The sequence below is a fragment of the Lepidochelys kempii genome, chromosome 5 (assembly GCF_965140265.1).
Source record: "Lepidochelys kempii isolate rLepKem1 chromosome 5, rLepKem1.hap2, whole genome shotgun sequence".
Lineage (NCBI taxonomy): Eukaryota > Metazoa > Chordata > Testudines > Cheloniidae > Lepidochelys > Lepidochelys kempii.
In genome coordinates, this window is record NC_133260.1 from 18,322,393 (window position 1) to 18,339,923 (window position 17,531).

General features: G+C 38.0%; 1 protein-coding gene across 1 annotated transcript in view; it reads left to right on the forward strand.

Moving 5' to 3' along the window:
• The window catches only part of DCC (DCC netrin 1 receptor), a 958,218-nt gene that overhangs the window by 710,206 nt on the left and 230,481 nt on the right, over positions 1-17,531 (forward strand). The window contains exons 10-12 of the mRNA XM_073343560.1: positions 766-914; positions 2,563-2,701; positions 14,385-14,434. Of these exons, the coding sequence (XP_073199661.1) occupies positions 766-914; positions 2,563-2,701; positions 14,385-14,434 (338 nt within the window). The remainder of the gene's footprint in view (positions 1-765; positions 915-2,562; positions 2,702-14,384; positions 14,435-17,531) is intronic.

Below are 17,531 nucleotides of genomic sequence, written 5' to 3' on the forward strand. Positions count from 1 at the left end.
TGATGCATTAAATCAATTTTTAAACAAGTAGCAGTTGAGCCAGTCTATACAGAGCTTGAATAGATATTCAAGAAGTATGGTAAGGCTACGTTGTATTTCTCTGAAAAGCTGGGTTTTGTGTTGATATTTTAGGTTGTGTGTCTTTCAGTTTTGCTCTTTTATAAGTAGAGAGTAATGGGTCTGCTAAAGTTCCTCCTTTTCTTGAACCAGTCTTGGGATTGATCAGATTTGGACTGTTTTTTCTATACCTCATATTAGATAGGTAGATAGATTTGAAAAATCAGGAGAGAATATTAAGAAAAAACAAAACAAAAAGCAGAAGTGCAGAAAGGTGAAGGAATGCGAGGGAAGGGAAAGGAGAGCAACTTCTCTGTTTCCATGCACTAGGAATTAATCACAAGTATAGCTCATACTTCTTGTAACAACATGCTAAACGAAGGGCAGTATTTTACAAAGCCACCCCTGTACTTAGAAGGTTATTGTGATGCAATGTTGTATCACTCTGCGGAGCTTCTTTATGGATTAATCGTGCTTTGCTCCAACACCATTCAAGTCTATTAAATGCTTCCTCATAGAGAAACACGCTTCACTCCAATGTTAAAAACATTCAACTCTGCACAGTCATATATAGCAGGAAAAGTGTGCGCTTTTGGGGACACATATTGGGGCTGGATATGCCAGAGCAATCAAAAGGATAACGAAATGATTAAGGAACTGAGCTGCAATAAATGACTGCTTTTATTCAGGCAATTTTTCTTCATACAGTGCAAGTTCCAGGGCCAGTGGAAAACCTGCGGGCTGTATCTACCTCACCTACCTCAGTTCTTCTTTCCTGGGAACCCCCTGCCTATGCAAATGGTCCAGTCCAAGGTTACAGATTGTTCTGCACAGAGACTGTTACTGGAAAAGAACAGGTGAGCAAGTTAATGGAGCTGTATGTTCTTCTTTCAGTTAGTTGTGAGAGCAGGCTTTTGCTGGATGACATGACAAAATCAGACAGGAAGGAGAAGAAGCGTTCAATCCAAGTGATCGAGGATATCTGTTCAGCAGCTTTAAACCTGTTGATAGTGGAAATTTTGGTGCTTCAATGGCATAACAGACTGGAGTGGTTACTCCTCAGGTTAAGTACCTTGGAAATGTGCATTGAAAGGCAGTGAGTAGACGGGATTTTTTTGAAAAAAATCAAGTTGTTGGAACCCCTGGCAGGTTTGAATGTGAGAATTTACATGCCACTTTAGCTGAATATTACACAGGCCTATTACAAAATACTTTAATATATAGAGGAACTCATTCTTCTTTCACTTACACTGTGCAAGACAGGAGTATCTCCACGGCAGTAAATGGGATGGCCTATTGAAATCCACGTTAGTCTTATGATTTACTAATATGGAAGCAGGACCAGGCCTTATGGATTCACACCAGCATACGATTGGTGTAAGCGGGAGAGAATCAAGCCCTTAGTTTACCTTTCTTATCCAAAATCTAGAAACGAAGCAAAGAGCCCTTCCCTTATAACAGTCCTTTAGATTTTTCAGACACAGAATCCCTGTTATATTTGACACAGAACTACTACTGATGTTAAGGGAAGTTCTACCAATGAAATGGGGGTAGATATGATCTAATTTATTTCCTCAGTGGCTCATTTTCCCTTTCCTCAGGGCCAGGTCCATTCCAGGAGTGTAAAATATATAAACCCAGTCTAGGCATTATCTGTATTTCTCATAAATGAGAGATATAAACAAAGGGAATTTGCATCATCATTATTATTGGTGTTCTGCAATGACTGTGTGTTTTTATGTGGAAACATATAAGATCATGGTCTCCGCTCCAAGGATCCTGCACTCTAGCAAATAAACAGTTTAAACAGTTCACACTGTTAACATAGTACATCAGTAGCTGATGTAAAGTTAAGTGGCATAGTGATCCTGTAGAGGTCATTGAAAGATGCTATGTGGTTGAAATGTGACTTAAAAAAAATAATAATAGAGATTTAGAAGAGGACAGGGTAGTAAAATAGGGACTCCCTTTTTCTCCATCTGAGCCAGTTTAATTTATTAGTAGCCTGTAACAGTCACAGGCATCATAAATCCCAGGGTAGATTTATCTGGCTTCTTCACCCCCCAAAATCTTCTCTCTCTTCTCTTGTCTTTCTTTATTTCACTCTCTCCTTTTTTTCCTGGAATTCCTCCATGACTCCTAGTCCTTATTTTCTCCCTTCTCTTCCCTTCTTCCTTTCCCTATCACTTTCTTATGGGAGAAGGAGTGATTGATTTAAGTAAGGTAACTTTCTACTGTGCTTTAAATAACTAAACCAAAGGTATAAGCACCAGAGTCAGCTATATCTTGAACTGTGGCAGTTTAATATCATAATCTATTGAGAACTGAGCTGTAACAAGCAATGCTATGTTACAAATTACCTTTTACAGCAACTTAAATAAGGATTTAGCATTACCTCTTAGACATAGAAAAGCCCTACTGTGTAATCAGTTCATCCCTCAGCATTACTGTCATATCTTCTTTAATGTTTCCCCTTAGTAACAATTATCATTTTTATGTGCCCAGAATATAGAGGTTGATGGACTATCATACAAACTGGAGGGGCTGAAAAAATTCACGGAATACACCTTACGATTCCTGGCTTATAACCGATATGGCCCTGGGGTATCCACTGAAGATCTTACTGTCATGACGCTTTCTGATGGTAAGTTAGAACTACAGGTGCCAGGATGGACAATGTAAGGAGAAGAAAAATGTGCACTTTGTAGATGAACATCACAGATCACTATGTAAAAGTTTTATCCTTGGACCAGGACAAATTTAGGATCTCCTCTACTATATACTCAGTTCAAGTCAATGGTAGGCACGACAAACTAAATGAAAATTGACTACCAAAATGTAAACTGTTAAATAAAATAATAAATAAATAAATAAATATATTCAGGTCTTTTTCAGAGGCAGAAATCATAGATTCATTGTCTCCCCATTATATCGTTTCACAGGTGTTTGTGGTCATATCCCTCATGATCATTTGTCCTTTTCATTTTTCCTAGTTTGGTAGAAGGTTGTTACATAGCATGATGCTATCTCTACCCTCCCTTTCCAGTTCCTGAAGTTATACACAGGTTTGTCCTCACCACTTTTTAATGGAAAGTATTTTATTATATTTGGTAATCTGAAGAAACAGGTTTCTAGATCTTCCTCATATTTGGAATACTAGAGCAGAAAATGTTTGGTTTGCTTTCTTCCCTGTCACAGTGATTGCATAGTCACTCGTCCCATGGCTTGCACTGTGGTTTGTGTCTCTGCATTCTTGGGGTATTAAATTGAAATTTATTTTGTGCTTGGAAACATCTAATGCCTGATATTCATGTGTAAGTGCTGCTCTGACTCCTGGTGAAGTCAGTGAGCCTGATTCCCACACTTGTAAATCAGGAGTAACTCCATTGATCAATTTGGTTAGAGTGGTGTAAAAACAGTGTAAATGACAGGAGAATTAGCCCAATAATTGGGTGTACAAAAATGGATGTGTGTGTCCTTCTGGTGGTACCTTGATGACTTTTCTGGGTAGATTTTTTTCACTGCTAGAAACTTGTTACAACTTTTTGGAGGAAAACAGAACCTTGAAAGTTAGAAGGGAATAATTAGTATTGGTGGTGGTAGTGTTGGGGTAGTGATGGAGATTTTTATAATTGCATGTATTCTGATAGCCATGGTTTTTTCCTGTGTATTTCTGAATTTAGGTATTCAAATTACAGTCTCTGCTCCTGTCCTGTATTTGAATCACTGTTTGACTTAAGCTCACAGTAGTGCTGTCTTTACCAGGGCAGTGTCTTCACTGCAAAAAAATGGTGGTTTTTTACACCTAGGTAACTATCTTGCTGTAAAATCCTAGTGGAGACAAGGCACACACCCAGGTGGGGATATAGAGTTGACCTTGACTAGCTCCATTTAAATGAAGAACTTACCTGCCCTTGTTTCTGTTACATTTTTACAGAGACATGGCTACTTAGCTGTAAAAAAAATACACATTTTTTGTGGTGAAGACAAAACTTAGGAAAACAGAAGTGTTTAGCAAACGTGTTAGCAGAACACTTACTTAACACATTTTAAAACTCCACTTTGCAGCCAGTGGAGACAAAGACAATGGTGCTTATAAATATATTAGCTAACACACTTGCTAAAAACATTTCCTTTTCCTAATCTAGGCAGTGCCTATGATGGAAGAAAAGATTTAAATAGATAAGGATGCTTGCCTCAAGTTCTGTTGTATTTACAAATATTTCCCTTATTAAAAAACAAATATTTGCTATCCTACAGAATTGGTAAAAACACTATGATAATATTATTGTAGGCTGTAGTGTTTCAGACCATCATTGTAGTATCCTTTATAAGGTTCATCTGTGATACCCACACCTCATTTGGCACTTCAACTTTCAATTATTTTACATTTGATACCTCTTCAATATTTTTTCAAGTACTACTTAGGCCTATCCATCTAATTCAGTCATCACTTGTAATACAGATTGGATCTTGGTAGAATAAATTACTTCACACTTATAATCATAAAAACAAAAGGAAAACAAGTGAAAATGAATATTTTGCATAATTTATGTAGATATAATTCAGACTGTGAAGTGTAGTACTGTGGCTCGGTTCTTCACTTTGGTTTTAAATGTCATCAGAAGTGAGAAAGGGAGAGATTGTTATTCATGAGTCTGAAAATTATCCTCTGCAAATTTTGTCAGAAGATTTCACCTCTTTGGGAGCACAAAATGTCACTGAAGAGAGGGCTTTTATGAAACTATTCCAGAAAACAGCAAAATGGAGAATATGGCATCCCAAGAAGCATTTAATTTCTCTGCTGTTAAGCAAGGGGAGAAGGTAGGGTGTTGGTCTGAAATGAAACCTATTGGTACCAGTTTTGCATTGTTTTGTATATGTGTACATGAAGCAAATGAGTAGATTTGCTTCATGCTGTCCCCACAAGTGGGTTCCATTCTTGGGTGCCAGCAGGTGACTAAAAGTTACAAAAGTCTTTTGCTCCAGAGCAACCTTCTTGTCAGTTGCAGGTTCAGTTTACAGGAAAGGAGCAGGCAGGCAGCGGACATAGATGATGTGTTGTAAATTATCATGAATCCAAACTAATTCAGCGCTCTTGGTTTGGTTTTGTTGGTGGGAGTGAGCTGCCCAGCAGAGAATTAAGAATTTTACCCAGGTTCCTCTCCTCTTCTTTTAGAGTTAACAGAGTTTTCAGTATCCAGGAGATATTTGGAAAACTATTGTAATGTTCTGTGGCATGGACAGTCAAATTTTGAGCCTGTCAACTTAGATTTTGCCCTTTTAACTCATCCCACTGAATATAGCAATTGCAGCACACACAGACAAAACTACCCCTGGTGCTGCAGGGAGGTGTAAACTGTAGCTTTTTGCAACACTGAGGACTTGGTGTAGTGAGGGGAGGAGAGGAAGGTGTCTTTAAGACATCTTTCCATTTCCCTGATCCTAGGGCCACTAGGAGACTTTTAAGCCTTTGGTATAAGTTAGAGCAATCTATGGACTAAATCAGTGTTTCCCAAACTTGGGACGCTGCTTGTTCAATGAAAGCCCCTGGCAGGCCAGGCCAGTTTGTTTACCTGCCACGTCTACAGGTTCGGCTGATCGGGGCTCCCACTGGCCGCAGTTCGCCACTTCAGGCCAATGGGGGCTGCGGGAAGGGCTGCGGCTGAGGGATGTACCGGCTGCCGCTTCCTGCAGACCCCATTGGCCAGGAGCGACGAACCACGGTCAGTGGGAGCTGTGATCAGCTGAACCTGCGGACGACGCAGGTAAACAAACCGGCCTGGCTCACCAGGGGCTTTCCCTGAACAAGCGGTGTCCCAAGTTTGGGAAACACTGGACTAAATTATACCAGCCTCCGTGGTGCCATTGGGACCATTCTTCTGGCCAAAGAAAGGCTGGAGCCCGGGCTTTCTGGCCCTGCCCCCCTACTATATTCCCAAAGTGTGTGTGTGTGTGGGGGGGAAACGGGGGAAGTATATGCTGGGATTTCTGGTTGCCTCTTTAGAACAGCTTTTCAGTTGTTTTGCACTGCCACAATAGCCCAGGAGTAGTTGGCAGAGGGGCCTGGGATCTGGCCCTTTATGTATAATATCATACAGTGATCTGAGTTCCCACAAAAATGCTATGGACGGCGAAGGAGGGAAGGGAATTAAAGAGTGCGAAGCTGAAAGTGATACCAGAACTTATTACAATTATTTTATTTCAGTAGAATTTAGAGAGTACAACCAAGATTAGGGCCTTACTCTGCTACGTACTGTACTATACAAACAAATAGTAATAGACATTCCCACCCCAAAAAGCTCATGATCTAAATAGATCAGACAGACAGAGGGTGGGAGAAAGGAAAAATTATTATCACAGTTTTACAGATGGAGAGCAGAGACAAAGAGAAATTAAGTAGGAAGGCTGTGTAGAGCAAGGGATTAAATATAGGTCTCCAAAATCCTAGGCCAGTGTTTTAACCACAAGACCAAAACCTTCCTCTCTAAAACTTAATGACCAACATTTTCCCCTGTATCACTTTGCAAAGACCATGTAATCTTATTTTATTTCTCCAAGATGAATACTACAACAGACTTGTGTAGGTGTACAGTTGAAAAAGGGGATAGGGATTCTGTTAAAGAAACAGATTTCCTTTTCAGTCTTCCAAGGGTTTATTTTGAACAGGACTAAAAATTAAAATGATGAAGAAGCCTTGATACTGTTGTTCTACCTGATTTTCTTTGTTGCTGTAATACTGCTGTGTCATCACTTCTGTAGGTCCCCACCTCACCTCCTGTGTTCTTTTTTTCTGTGCGTCCTTCACTGTGGGCTGTAGTGCTTCAGTCTAGTTTCGGTTGTTGGGTTTAGTGTGTGTGTGTTGGGTTATATTGATATCCTGTGATACACAGTAGGTCAGACTAGATGATCTGGTGGTTCCTTCTGGTGTTAAATTCTGTGGCACTTTCACACTATATGATACAGTAGATGATGTTATAAAGAAGCCGCACATACTATTTCCTTGCATGTCTGTAGGAAGAAATTATCCATGAAGCTCTGGGATCTAACGTACAGTCTAAGAAATATACTTTAATCACAGGGATTTATTATAGCTTCTTCAATTCCAGGAACTATAGAATCACAGACTTATAGAATTTACCGGTTCTTTAATGTTTAGTTTTCTGTTTAATATACAGCTCAGTTAATATTTGGTCAGGCTTTTTGCCATTCCAGAAATGCTTTGAACGATCATGCCTAAGAATTTTTTAAAATATGTTTAATCCCAAAAATTGGCAGACAGTTTTTTTAATTCTTTTTTAATATTTGATTCAAAAATAATTAATATCCATAATGATGATAGGAATATTTTTTTTTAAAATATTAAGGAGTGAGGATCAAACTGACACAGTCAGGACACTGAGCATATAAAGTTATTCATATATCAACAGCTGGCTCTATAACTTGAGCTATTCATGTGTTTACTTGCAGGTGGGGGGAGAAGTAACAGTGGCAGAGGAAATTCAGGCTGTTCATAGTATTTAATGCAGAAAATTACCAGAATCTGTGTGGTTCTAACTCACAAGAGTGCAGATTTCTCCTATGCAAACACTCTGTGAGAGATGTCATGCTTTAGGACTTCTTTGGGTTCTGCTGAACCCCAGTTCTCTTGGGTATAGTTAGCTCCAACTAAAGAATATTATCTGACCTCTCTGTGTTTTTTATACGGACTCCCCTTTACTCCCCACAGTATCTGAGTACCTTGCAGTGAGGTAGGGAAGTGCTAATATCTCCATTTTACAGATGGGTAACTGAGATACAGAGAGGGCTAAATGATTTCCTCCAGGTCACACGGACATTCTGTGGCAGGTCAGGGACTTGAACTCAGGTATCCCAGGTCTTAGGCTAGCGCCCCTAAGCACTAGACCATCCTTGCTCTCACAGTTCCTTCCTATATAATCTCTAAGACAGTGGCCGCCAGACAGTTTGTTTGCATTTGCACCACTGCCCGCAGCTCCTAGTGGCCGCGGTTCGCCATTCCCGACCAATGGGAGCAGCGAGAAATGGTGTGGGTCACAGGGACATGTTTCCAGTCTGTTCCCTGAAAAGTGGGGGAATTACTCCATCCTCTTGATTTCCCAGTTTGTCCTCTCATCTCTGTCTGTATTTTAGATTATAAATTCTTCCAGGCAGGGCCTGGCTTCATTTCTTTTTGGCACAGCCCTGAGCATATTGTCAGCACTTAAAAATACAAATAATAAATAACTGCAATCCATATGGCACACAACACAATCTGTCTATTAGGATGTGTGGTCTGCACTACAAAAACAGAATACAAGCTTCTGTTCAGTTCTGAAGAGAGATTCTGTAGCAATGGTCGGTAGGGTTATTAGTTTATTGTCTCTCAAAGATTCCATATCAGATCTTCTCAGTTTACAAATACGACATGATTTTTTTGGGTAACCTCCAGATTTACAAATGTAGCCTGGGATTTGAAAGTAAAAATGTGTTCATTCTGGTGCATGCACCAATGCTAGTAAGGAAGATTTTTCAGGCAACATTCTGCCTCCCCTAAACTCTGCAACCCATTGTCTTAAATTTCTGAATGTGATTGCACAGGTGTAAATGAGGCCTGAATTTAGCCCTGCATTTTGAAGTTAGTTAAAAATAGATTACAAGAAAACTGCTTAATCCCAGCCTCCAGATACATGATGTGTTCTTTTATTGAATGATAAGAAGTTTCATATTCATATTCAGAGTGACTCCCAGTCATGACTCCTGCCAGCAATCCCAACCCCTGCCCATGCTACATATAATCTGAAGTTATATTAGTTTGTTTTTGATTGGCCACATCAAAAATAAATGTAATGTACTATGTTTTGGAAAATGTGATGATGCAGCAAAGGAAGGCAAAAAGACAATGCTTAATGATCTGAAGTGTAATTGCACTTGGCAGCATTTGTTTTTGAATATGGAGGAAGAGTTAATCTGGAGTTTTTTGTGCTGTGTACCTGCTTAGTTTAATGACACAGCAGAGAGTAATTGCCTGTGGAGAGGACACTTGGTGCTTTTAAAATTGTATGAATGTGAAAGAGTTGCGAAATCTATTGTAAGAATTTGGGTCTGAATCCAAAGACCATTGACGTTAATGGATGTGTATTCCCATTGACTTCACTAAACTTTAGCAAAAAGAAAAGGAGTACTTGTGGCACCTTAGAGACTAACCAATTTATTAGAGCATAAGCTTTCGTGAGCTACAGCTCACTTCCTCAGATGCATATCGTGGAAACTGCAGCAGGCTTTATATATACACAGAGAATATGAAACAATACCTATTCCCACCCCACTGTCCTGCTGGTAATAGCTTATCTAAAGTAAAGCTTATCTTAGATAAGCTATTACCAGCAGGACAGTGGGGTGGGAATAGGTATTGTTTCATATTCTCTGTGTATATATAAAGCCTGCTGCAGTTTCCACGATATGCATCTGAGGAAGTGAGCTGTAGCTCACGAAAGCGTATGCTCTAATAAATTGGTTAGTCTCTAAGGTGCCACAAGTACTCCTTTTCTTTTTGCGAATACAGACTAACACGGCTGTCACTCTGAAACCTGTCACTAAACTTTAGGTTACTGGTTGATCAAGAGCAAGAAGAAGTCTCTAAATACCTAGATTATAATACACCAATGATTAATCAAACGTAATGGAACCATAGATAATAAGCCTCATCCGTTTATAAAGAACAAATTGCACCAGACAAACTCAATTGCTTTGTTTGATCAAGATACAAAATTGGTAGAAGTAGGAAATAAAGCAATTGTAATCGTTCTAGACTGTTGTAAAGCATTTGATACAGTGACCCACAGATTTTTTTTTTGCCTAAAATATTAAATCGCATTATCTTAGTTATAAGTACTGTCTCATTGGCTGAAGTACAGTAAACAAAGGTAAAGACAATCAGCAATGTTCCTGTGAAGGTGACTCAGATTGGTACTGGTTCTGGATTTATTTAGCATGTTGACTGAAGATCTGGAAGAAGGGATAAACAGCACATTAATTAAATTTGCACACGAAACCAAATTGGGAGGTGTTGCACACAGTGAGGACAGAGAAATAATGAAAAAGTTATCAATGTGGACAGGAAAAACAATTATAGTCAACCTGGAGAAATGCAGGCTAATGCATTTGGGTGAGGAATCTTTTGAAACTGACAATCAATATAGCAGTAATACTTGGAAAAGGAATAATGACAAAAAAGGCCTAAGGTGATAATGGAGAGCAAATTATATACAACATTGAAGTTTAATGTGCTAGTTAAAAAATGCAAGTTTGATCTGCCTGGGCTGAGACATCCCACCTGAATTCAGGAGACACAAGTTGCTTTGGCACTGATCAGATCGCCTTTAAAATCCCACATTTTTAAATACCTCAGGATTAGTGAGGATTGGACCTCAAAGTATTTTCGATTATATAAGCACCCACAAATGTGAATGCTGACCACCATCACCAAGAGAAGGTGAAAGATCCACCCATCTTTGTCATAGCCTCACCATGATGCTTATACACAGATGCGCTATGACAAAACCAACCAGACAAACACTCCTACTTGTCCTCAGCAGAAGATAGAGAGGGGGGAAAAAAACAATCCTTGTTCTTCACCATTCCTCCTGCTTCTTGGGCAGGAGAGGAGAAGAAAAAAATCGGGTCTTTGTGTAGATTGCGAGCATAGTGTTTTTATAAGTGTACAATTCCTTCACACACCATCATGATGATCATGTTACAAATACTGATATACTATATATAGAAATGTTATCTGAATTCTTGCTTCTGTAAAATAGCTCATGAGAACAGGCTTTCTTGTGTGAGATCAGTTATTCACTGTTTCTGATCAGGTCAGTAATATCATAGGAATACCATAATTACTTCTCTTTTTGACTTGAATTATTGAGTGTCATACAGATACAGATTCTGTCTCTAAATTTGTCAAAATGAAGAAATGAATACGATCTCTGGAGTAACTGATGAGCAACCACAGCTTCCTTAGATATTAAGCAGCTGGACTGAACCTTGTATACCAACATATTATTGGTATTGGTATTTGAATTATGGTACTGCCTAAGACTCCAGTCAAGACTGGGGCTCTATTGTACGAGGAACTGCTAGAAACACACAGTAGGGAACAGTCCCTGTCCCATCAAGTTTAGCAATCTAAATACACAAGACAGATAAAAGATGAGAAGAGAGCAGGAGGTGATTTGCCCAGGGTCACATAACAGGTCAGTAGCAGAGCTAAAAATAGAATCTAGGTCTCCTGATTCGCATTCTAGTGCCCTAATCATTGGTTCATACTGTGTCTCCTAATGCAAAAGGCACAAAATGGACATCCACAATCTAGAACATAAATTCAGTTGTAAACACTTCTTGGAGAACATGTCTCCTAAGACCATACCAAACCTCAATAGCACTGGGGAAAAGTCTAAAGACTCCGTTGTCACTTTAAGAAACCTGAAGCTATGTTCAAATGCTTGATTGCTCATCATCCTTTCCAAAGCAGACCCCTATGATGTGCTATATATTGAGGAAAGGTTTCAAAGATCATTGTCAAACACTTCATTGCACCATACATCCAAAACATGTATTTCTTGGTACACTTTGATAGAAATTAGAGCTGGTGAGAAATTTTTCAACAACATTTCTTTTGATTTCTCAAAACTGAAACTTTTTCAGAAATGTAACTGTATTGATTAAACTTTCCTCAGATCTAGGATGGAATTCCTGGTGAGAGACCCATCCCAGAATAGACAATAGTACTCATCTGTGATGTCAGGGAACCAGGTTCAAATATCTGCTGGGCCTGATTTGAAGTAGAGACTTGAATTAGAGTCTCCAACATCCCAAGTGAGTGACCTAACCAGTAAGCTATTAGGTACTCTAGTTTAAGTGGGTCTCTCTGGTTTTCACAATTTTTTTGAAAGTTCTCAGTTTCATGAACAAAGCTGTTTAGGGTAATACATGAAACTATCATTTATATTCCCTACTATGATCCTGTTCTTCCAACACATTAAGAAGCCACCACACCCATCGGTAAATTGTTCCAATTCTTAATTACCATCACTGTAAAAAAAATGCCTTATTTCCAGTATGAATGGCTTCCAGCCATTGGAGCTTGTCCTTGTCTGCTAGATTAAAGATCTCTCTACTATCAGAAATCTTCTCCTTATTCTTATTGTGTTAGATCTCAATCAAGTGTCCTTTTAATTTTCTTTGTTTAAGCTAAATAGACTGAGCTTCTTTAGTCTCTCACTGTAAGGCAGGTTTTCCAGACCTCAAATCATTTTTGTAACTGTATTCTGACCTTTTTCAAATTCGTCAACAGCATTTTTAAATTGTGGACAATGCAAATGGACATAGTATTCTAGTAATGGTTTCACTAATGTCACATACAGTAGTATTAACAGCTCCCTACTCCTAATAAATATTTTACTTCTTATACATCCAAGGATCATATTTGTTCTGTTAGCCACAACATCACACTGTGAGCTCATTTTCAGATGATTATTCACTGTGGTCCCTAAGTTCTTTGTTTAGTCACTGTTTAAAAAAAAAAAACAGTTTTCAAAAGATAAGGACTGTTATGAAGAATTGTTCTCCATATCGTCTGTAGGTAGGACAAGAAGTAATGGGCTTAATCTGCATCAAGGGAAATTTTGGTTAGATGTCAGAAACAACTTCCTAACTAAAAGTCAATGTTTATTTGGTCCAGTGCAGGGGATTGGACTTGATGACATCTCACGGTCCCTTTCAGCTCTACATTTCTATGTTTCTATGAAAATACAGTCCCCCACATTCTATATGTGTGACCTACAGTCTTGGCTTCTAGATGTATGATGGTCATTTAGCTGTATCAATATGTATGTTCAAATTTAAGGGAGCCCATCTTACCATGTGATCCAGCACTCTCTTTGTATACTCAGGTCAGAGGGAATTATGGGTCTAGATCTCTGAGTGACAGGAGGCAACAAAATGTGCAAAGGCACCACAAAGCAAGAATTTATGTCTGAAGATATCGTCTGTTAAGCTACTGGTTGAACATTGACTGTGTGCTAGGAGAAAATATATATGAAAACCTCCTCCCACAGCCAGATCTGTAGCACACATCTGGTTCACTTATACAGGCACCAAGGAGACAATTGTCAGTTCTGTAAACATTTAGCTAATAAGGACCTATTCTACCGCCTTTATGGTGAAGCCCCAATACTATTCCATTGATATCAATGGCATCACTCAATGTGGGTGAGGATGGCAGAAATGAGTCCTAGATGAACAAAAGCTTTACTTTGGGGATGTTTAATAAAAATAGATTTATTGTTTGAAGGAAGTTCTAATTTTAACTAGATAGGAACTTGAATCAGTTATTTCTTCAAATTAAAGGCCTGCTCCTGTGGGGGTCTGATGATTCCGTTCTGAGGGAGCCAAGGGCATCAGCAGCTGGAAAGAGGGTGCTCAGCAGCTTGTAAGATGAGGTGCTAAATAAGCATTAGTTGCGTTTAACAATTAAAGTATGTTTACTAGTGTGGACATAATAAAATTAATAGTGAAATTAATAAACAGTGTCTCCCCAGTTACATATATTACTTAGAGCAAGATTTCAGAGTAACAGCCGTGTTAGTCTGTATTCGCAAAAAGAAAAGGAGTACTTGTGGCACCTTAGAAACTAACCAATTTATTTGAGCATAAGCTTTCGTGAACTACAGCTCACTTCATCGGTAGCTCACGAAAGCTTATGCTCAAATAAATTGGTTAGTCTCTAAGGTGCCACAAGTACTCCTTTTCTTTTAGAGCAAGATGGTATATTTTAAAATAATTTTTTACTAATATCAGAAAAAGACTTCAAATTCTTTTATTTTCTGGGAGATCTTCAGAACTAGTAACAATTAGGAGAACATGCACGGATTTATCTTAATGCAGTGTGAATTCTGAAATGCATGTATTCTAATAGCCTGGTGCTCAGCAGAGCAATTACCTGAAAGATCTTGTTATAAATATCAACTGAAATAAACAAGTAACTGAAATCAGCTACTTGGTATCACTGCATAAAATCTACTGACTAACTGTTTAAGGGGCTCACTAATAGGTCTACCAAAAATGAGAAGAAACAAATAGATGTATTTATTTTTTTGTCTCTCAAGGGGACCCCTGAAGTGCCACCTGAATTAACTACACATTTAAGAACAGATTATAAAGTGTGTGGAAAAGCCATACTTAGTTCTTTCCAATAAGAGAGAGATTTGACATAGCCTTTTATGACTCTGCTGCTAATTACATATTTCCAATTTTTTCTCCCCTTTTAGTACCAAGTGCAATGCCTCAGAATGTCTCCTTGGAAGTGGTTAATTCAAGGGTAAGTCTGCCATATGTTCACCATTTCATTGTCAGAGTTCATATATATATTTGGTAATCATGTATATACACACCCTATTTATGTGTAGATTTTATGTTAGAGAAAATGTTCTAAATTCCACACAATGCTTTGTTTCATTCATCTTTTTATCCTTCCTTATTAGTTGAACTGACCGTTCCAAATCCCTGTTTCTCTTTTGTGACAGTCATTTTGGTGGGCATTATATTTCTTTCCTTTCCACAGGCCAAGGTGTCCACCTGAGTTGGTGTAATTAAGACAACAAACTTCTTACAGTAACAATCTAGATGAGAATGTGTATTCATTGCTAATGAATGAGACTTTGTAATCTTGTTGTTGATTCTAACAAACAAAGAGAGGATTGCTCCTTCCAATGCTTTTAATGAGGCAGCATTCTTGTGGCACTTGATTTTGCAGTCTGGAGTTTGACACAGTGCTGACTCTACTGCGTTCAAACGGGTTTCCCTATCACTAGTAAAGGAGTTCAGTTTTCTCTGGAAACCATGAAAAGTTCTGTTCTCCTGAAGAACGTGACTTAGTCTCTCTCCTCAACACATATAATGAAACTCCTTATTTACAAATAGTACTTGCTGTATCACAAAACAAGTTTCACAACAATCCTGTGACTTAGATGTTGTTCACATTTTACTGTTGGGTGAACTGAGGCACAGAGAGGATAGGAGACATGCCCAATAAATCTGTAGCAAAGTGAGGAATAAATCCTAGACTACTTTACAATCGAGTCTTCAGCCTGCTTAAGAATGTGCTTCATTGTTAGCACTTTGTAAGTTATAAGTATTATTGTTATTACACTGTAAATCTCAAAGGTTTTAACAAAGTAGGGTAATTATTAATATTTTACAGACAAGGAAACTATTAAGTGACTTGCAAAGGGCCATTCAACAGAACTCCCTGATTCCCTGTCTTGCTCTGTTCATTCTCATTGTCTCAACAAACAAAAACACATAGTTGACTCTAAAAAAAAATTGAAAATGTAAATAGCTATTTATTATTGTCCCCTTAGCTTTTCAATCTTTCAATTCACCTAATACAAGTACTGTAGTGTAATCTCTTTATCATGAAAGTTGAACTTACAAATGTAGAATTATGTAAAAAAAACCCCTGCATTCAAAAATAAAACAATGTAAAATTTTAGAGCCTGCAAGTCCACTCAGACCTACTTCTTGTTCAGCCAATCACTCAGACAAACAAGTTTGTTTACATTTGCAGGCGATAGTGCTGTCCGCTTCTTGTTTACAATGTCACATGAGAGTGAAAACAGGCATTCTCATCACACTGTTATAGCCGGTGTTGCAAGATATTCATGTGCCAGATGCATTACAGATTCATATGTCCCTTCATGCTTCAACCACCATTCTAGGGAACATGCCTCCATGCTGATGATGGGTTCTGCTTGCTAACAATCCAAAGCAGTGCGGACCGACGCATATTCTTTTTCATTATCTGAGTCAGATCCCACCAGAAGAAGGTTGATTTTCTTTCTTGGTGGTTTGGGTTCTGTAGTTTCCGCGTTGGAGTGTTGCTCTTTCCAGAATTCTGAAAGCATGCTCCCTACCTTGTCCCTCTCAGATTTTGGAAGGCACTTCAGATTCTTAAACCTTGGATCAAGTACTGTAGTCATCTTTAGAAATCTCACATTGGTACCTTCTTTGTGTTTTGTCAAATCTACAGTGAAACTGTTCTTAAAATGAACAACATGTGCTGGGTCATCATCCGAGAATGCTATAACGTAAAATATATGGCAGAATCCACGTAAAATAGAGCAGGGGACATACAATTTTCCCCCAAGGAGTTCAGTCACAAATTTAATTAATGCATACGTTTTTTAATTAGCATCATCAGCATGGAAGCATGTACCCTGGAATGGTGGCTGAACCACAAAGGGGCATACAAATGTTTAGCATATCTGACATGTAAATAGCTACAAAAGTGCCATGCAAATGCCTGTTTTCACTCTCTGGTGATGTTGTAAATAAGAAGAGGGCAGCGTTATTTCCTGTAAATGTAAACAAACTTGTTTGTCTTAATGATTGGCTAAACAAGAAGTAGGACTAAGTAGACTTGTAGGCTCTGAAGTTTTACATTGTTTTGTTTTTGAGTGCAGTTATGTAACAAAAAAAATCTACATTTGTAAGTTGCACTTTCATAACAAAGAGATTGCACTACATTACTTGTATGAGGTGAATTGAAGAATACTATTTCTTTTATCATTTTTGCAGTGCAAACATTTATAATAAAACTAATATACACTTTGATTTCAATTACAACACAATATATATGAAAATGGAGAAAAAAATCCAAAATATTTAATAAATGTCAATTGGTATTCTGTTGTTTAACAGTGTGGTTTAAACTGTAATTAATCACAATTAGTTTTTTTAATCATGAATAATTTATTGAATTAATAGCGTGAGTTAACTGCGATTAATCGACAGTCCTAATAAATATGTATTATCTGCTCCTATATGATTGTATTAGAAAAGACAGGTCAAAGAAGTGTGTCTTGCACTTTGAGCAGAGGGGCGTGATGTTTTTGATGGTTCTCAGCTCCTGTTGGAGTTTGCTCCACAATCTGGAAACAGCCTGAACAGATGAGTTTTGTCCTAGTGGTATGAAATTCTACTGTACATGAGGCGCCAGAGCTGGTCAAAAATTTGCCAGCAGAACAGTTTCCCATCAAAAAAAATACTGATCAGATAAAATTGAAACATTTAATGGGAACATTGATTTTTGTCTATTTTTTTCAGGAAATTATCAAAATGTTTCATTTTAATAAAATCTAAATGTTTTGCTTTGGTAAGGTTGATTTGGATTTTATTGTTTCAACTTTTATATTATATGAAAATAACACAGATGTCAAAATAATAAAGTGGAAATGGAACTTTTCCATCTTATTGAATCCAAATGTTTGGATAAGGTCAAAATGAAATATTGGAATATTTGGAATAATTTGTTCCATGAAAAAAATTGACATTTCTCCTTTACTAAGTGGTTGGAGATGATACCCATTTTGAAATCATGGAATTTCCTTCAGGACAGAAATTCAGAATTTCAACCA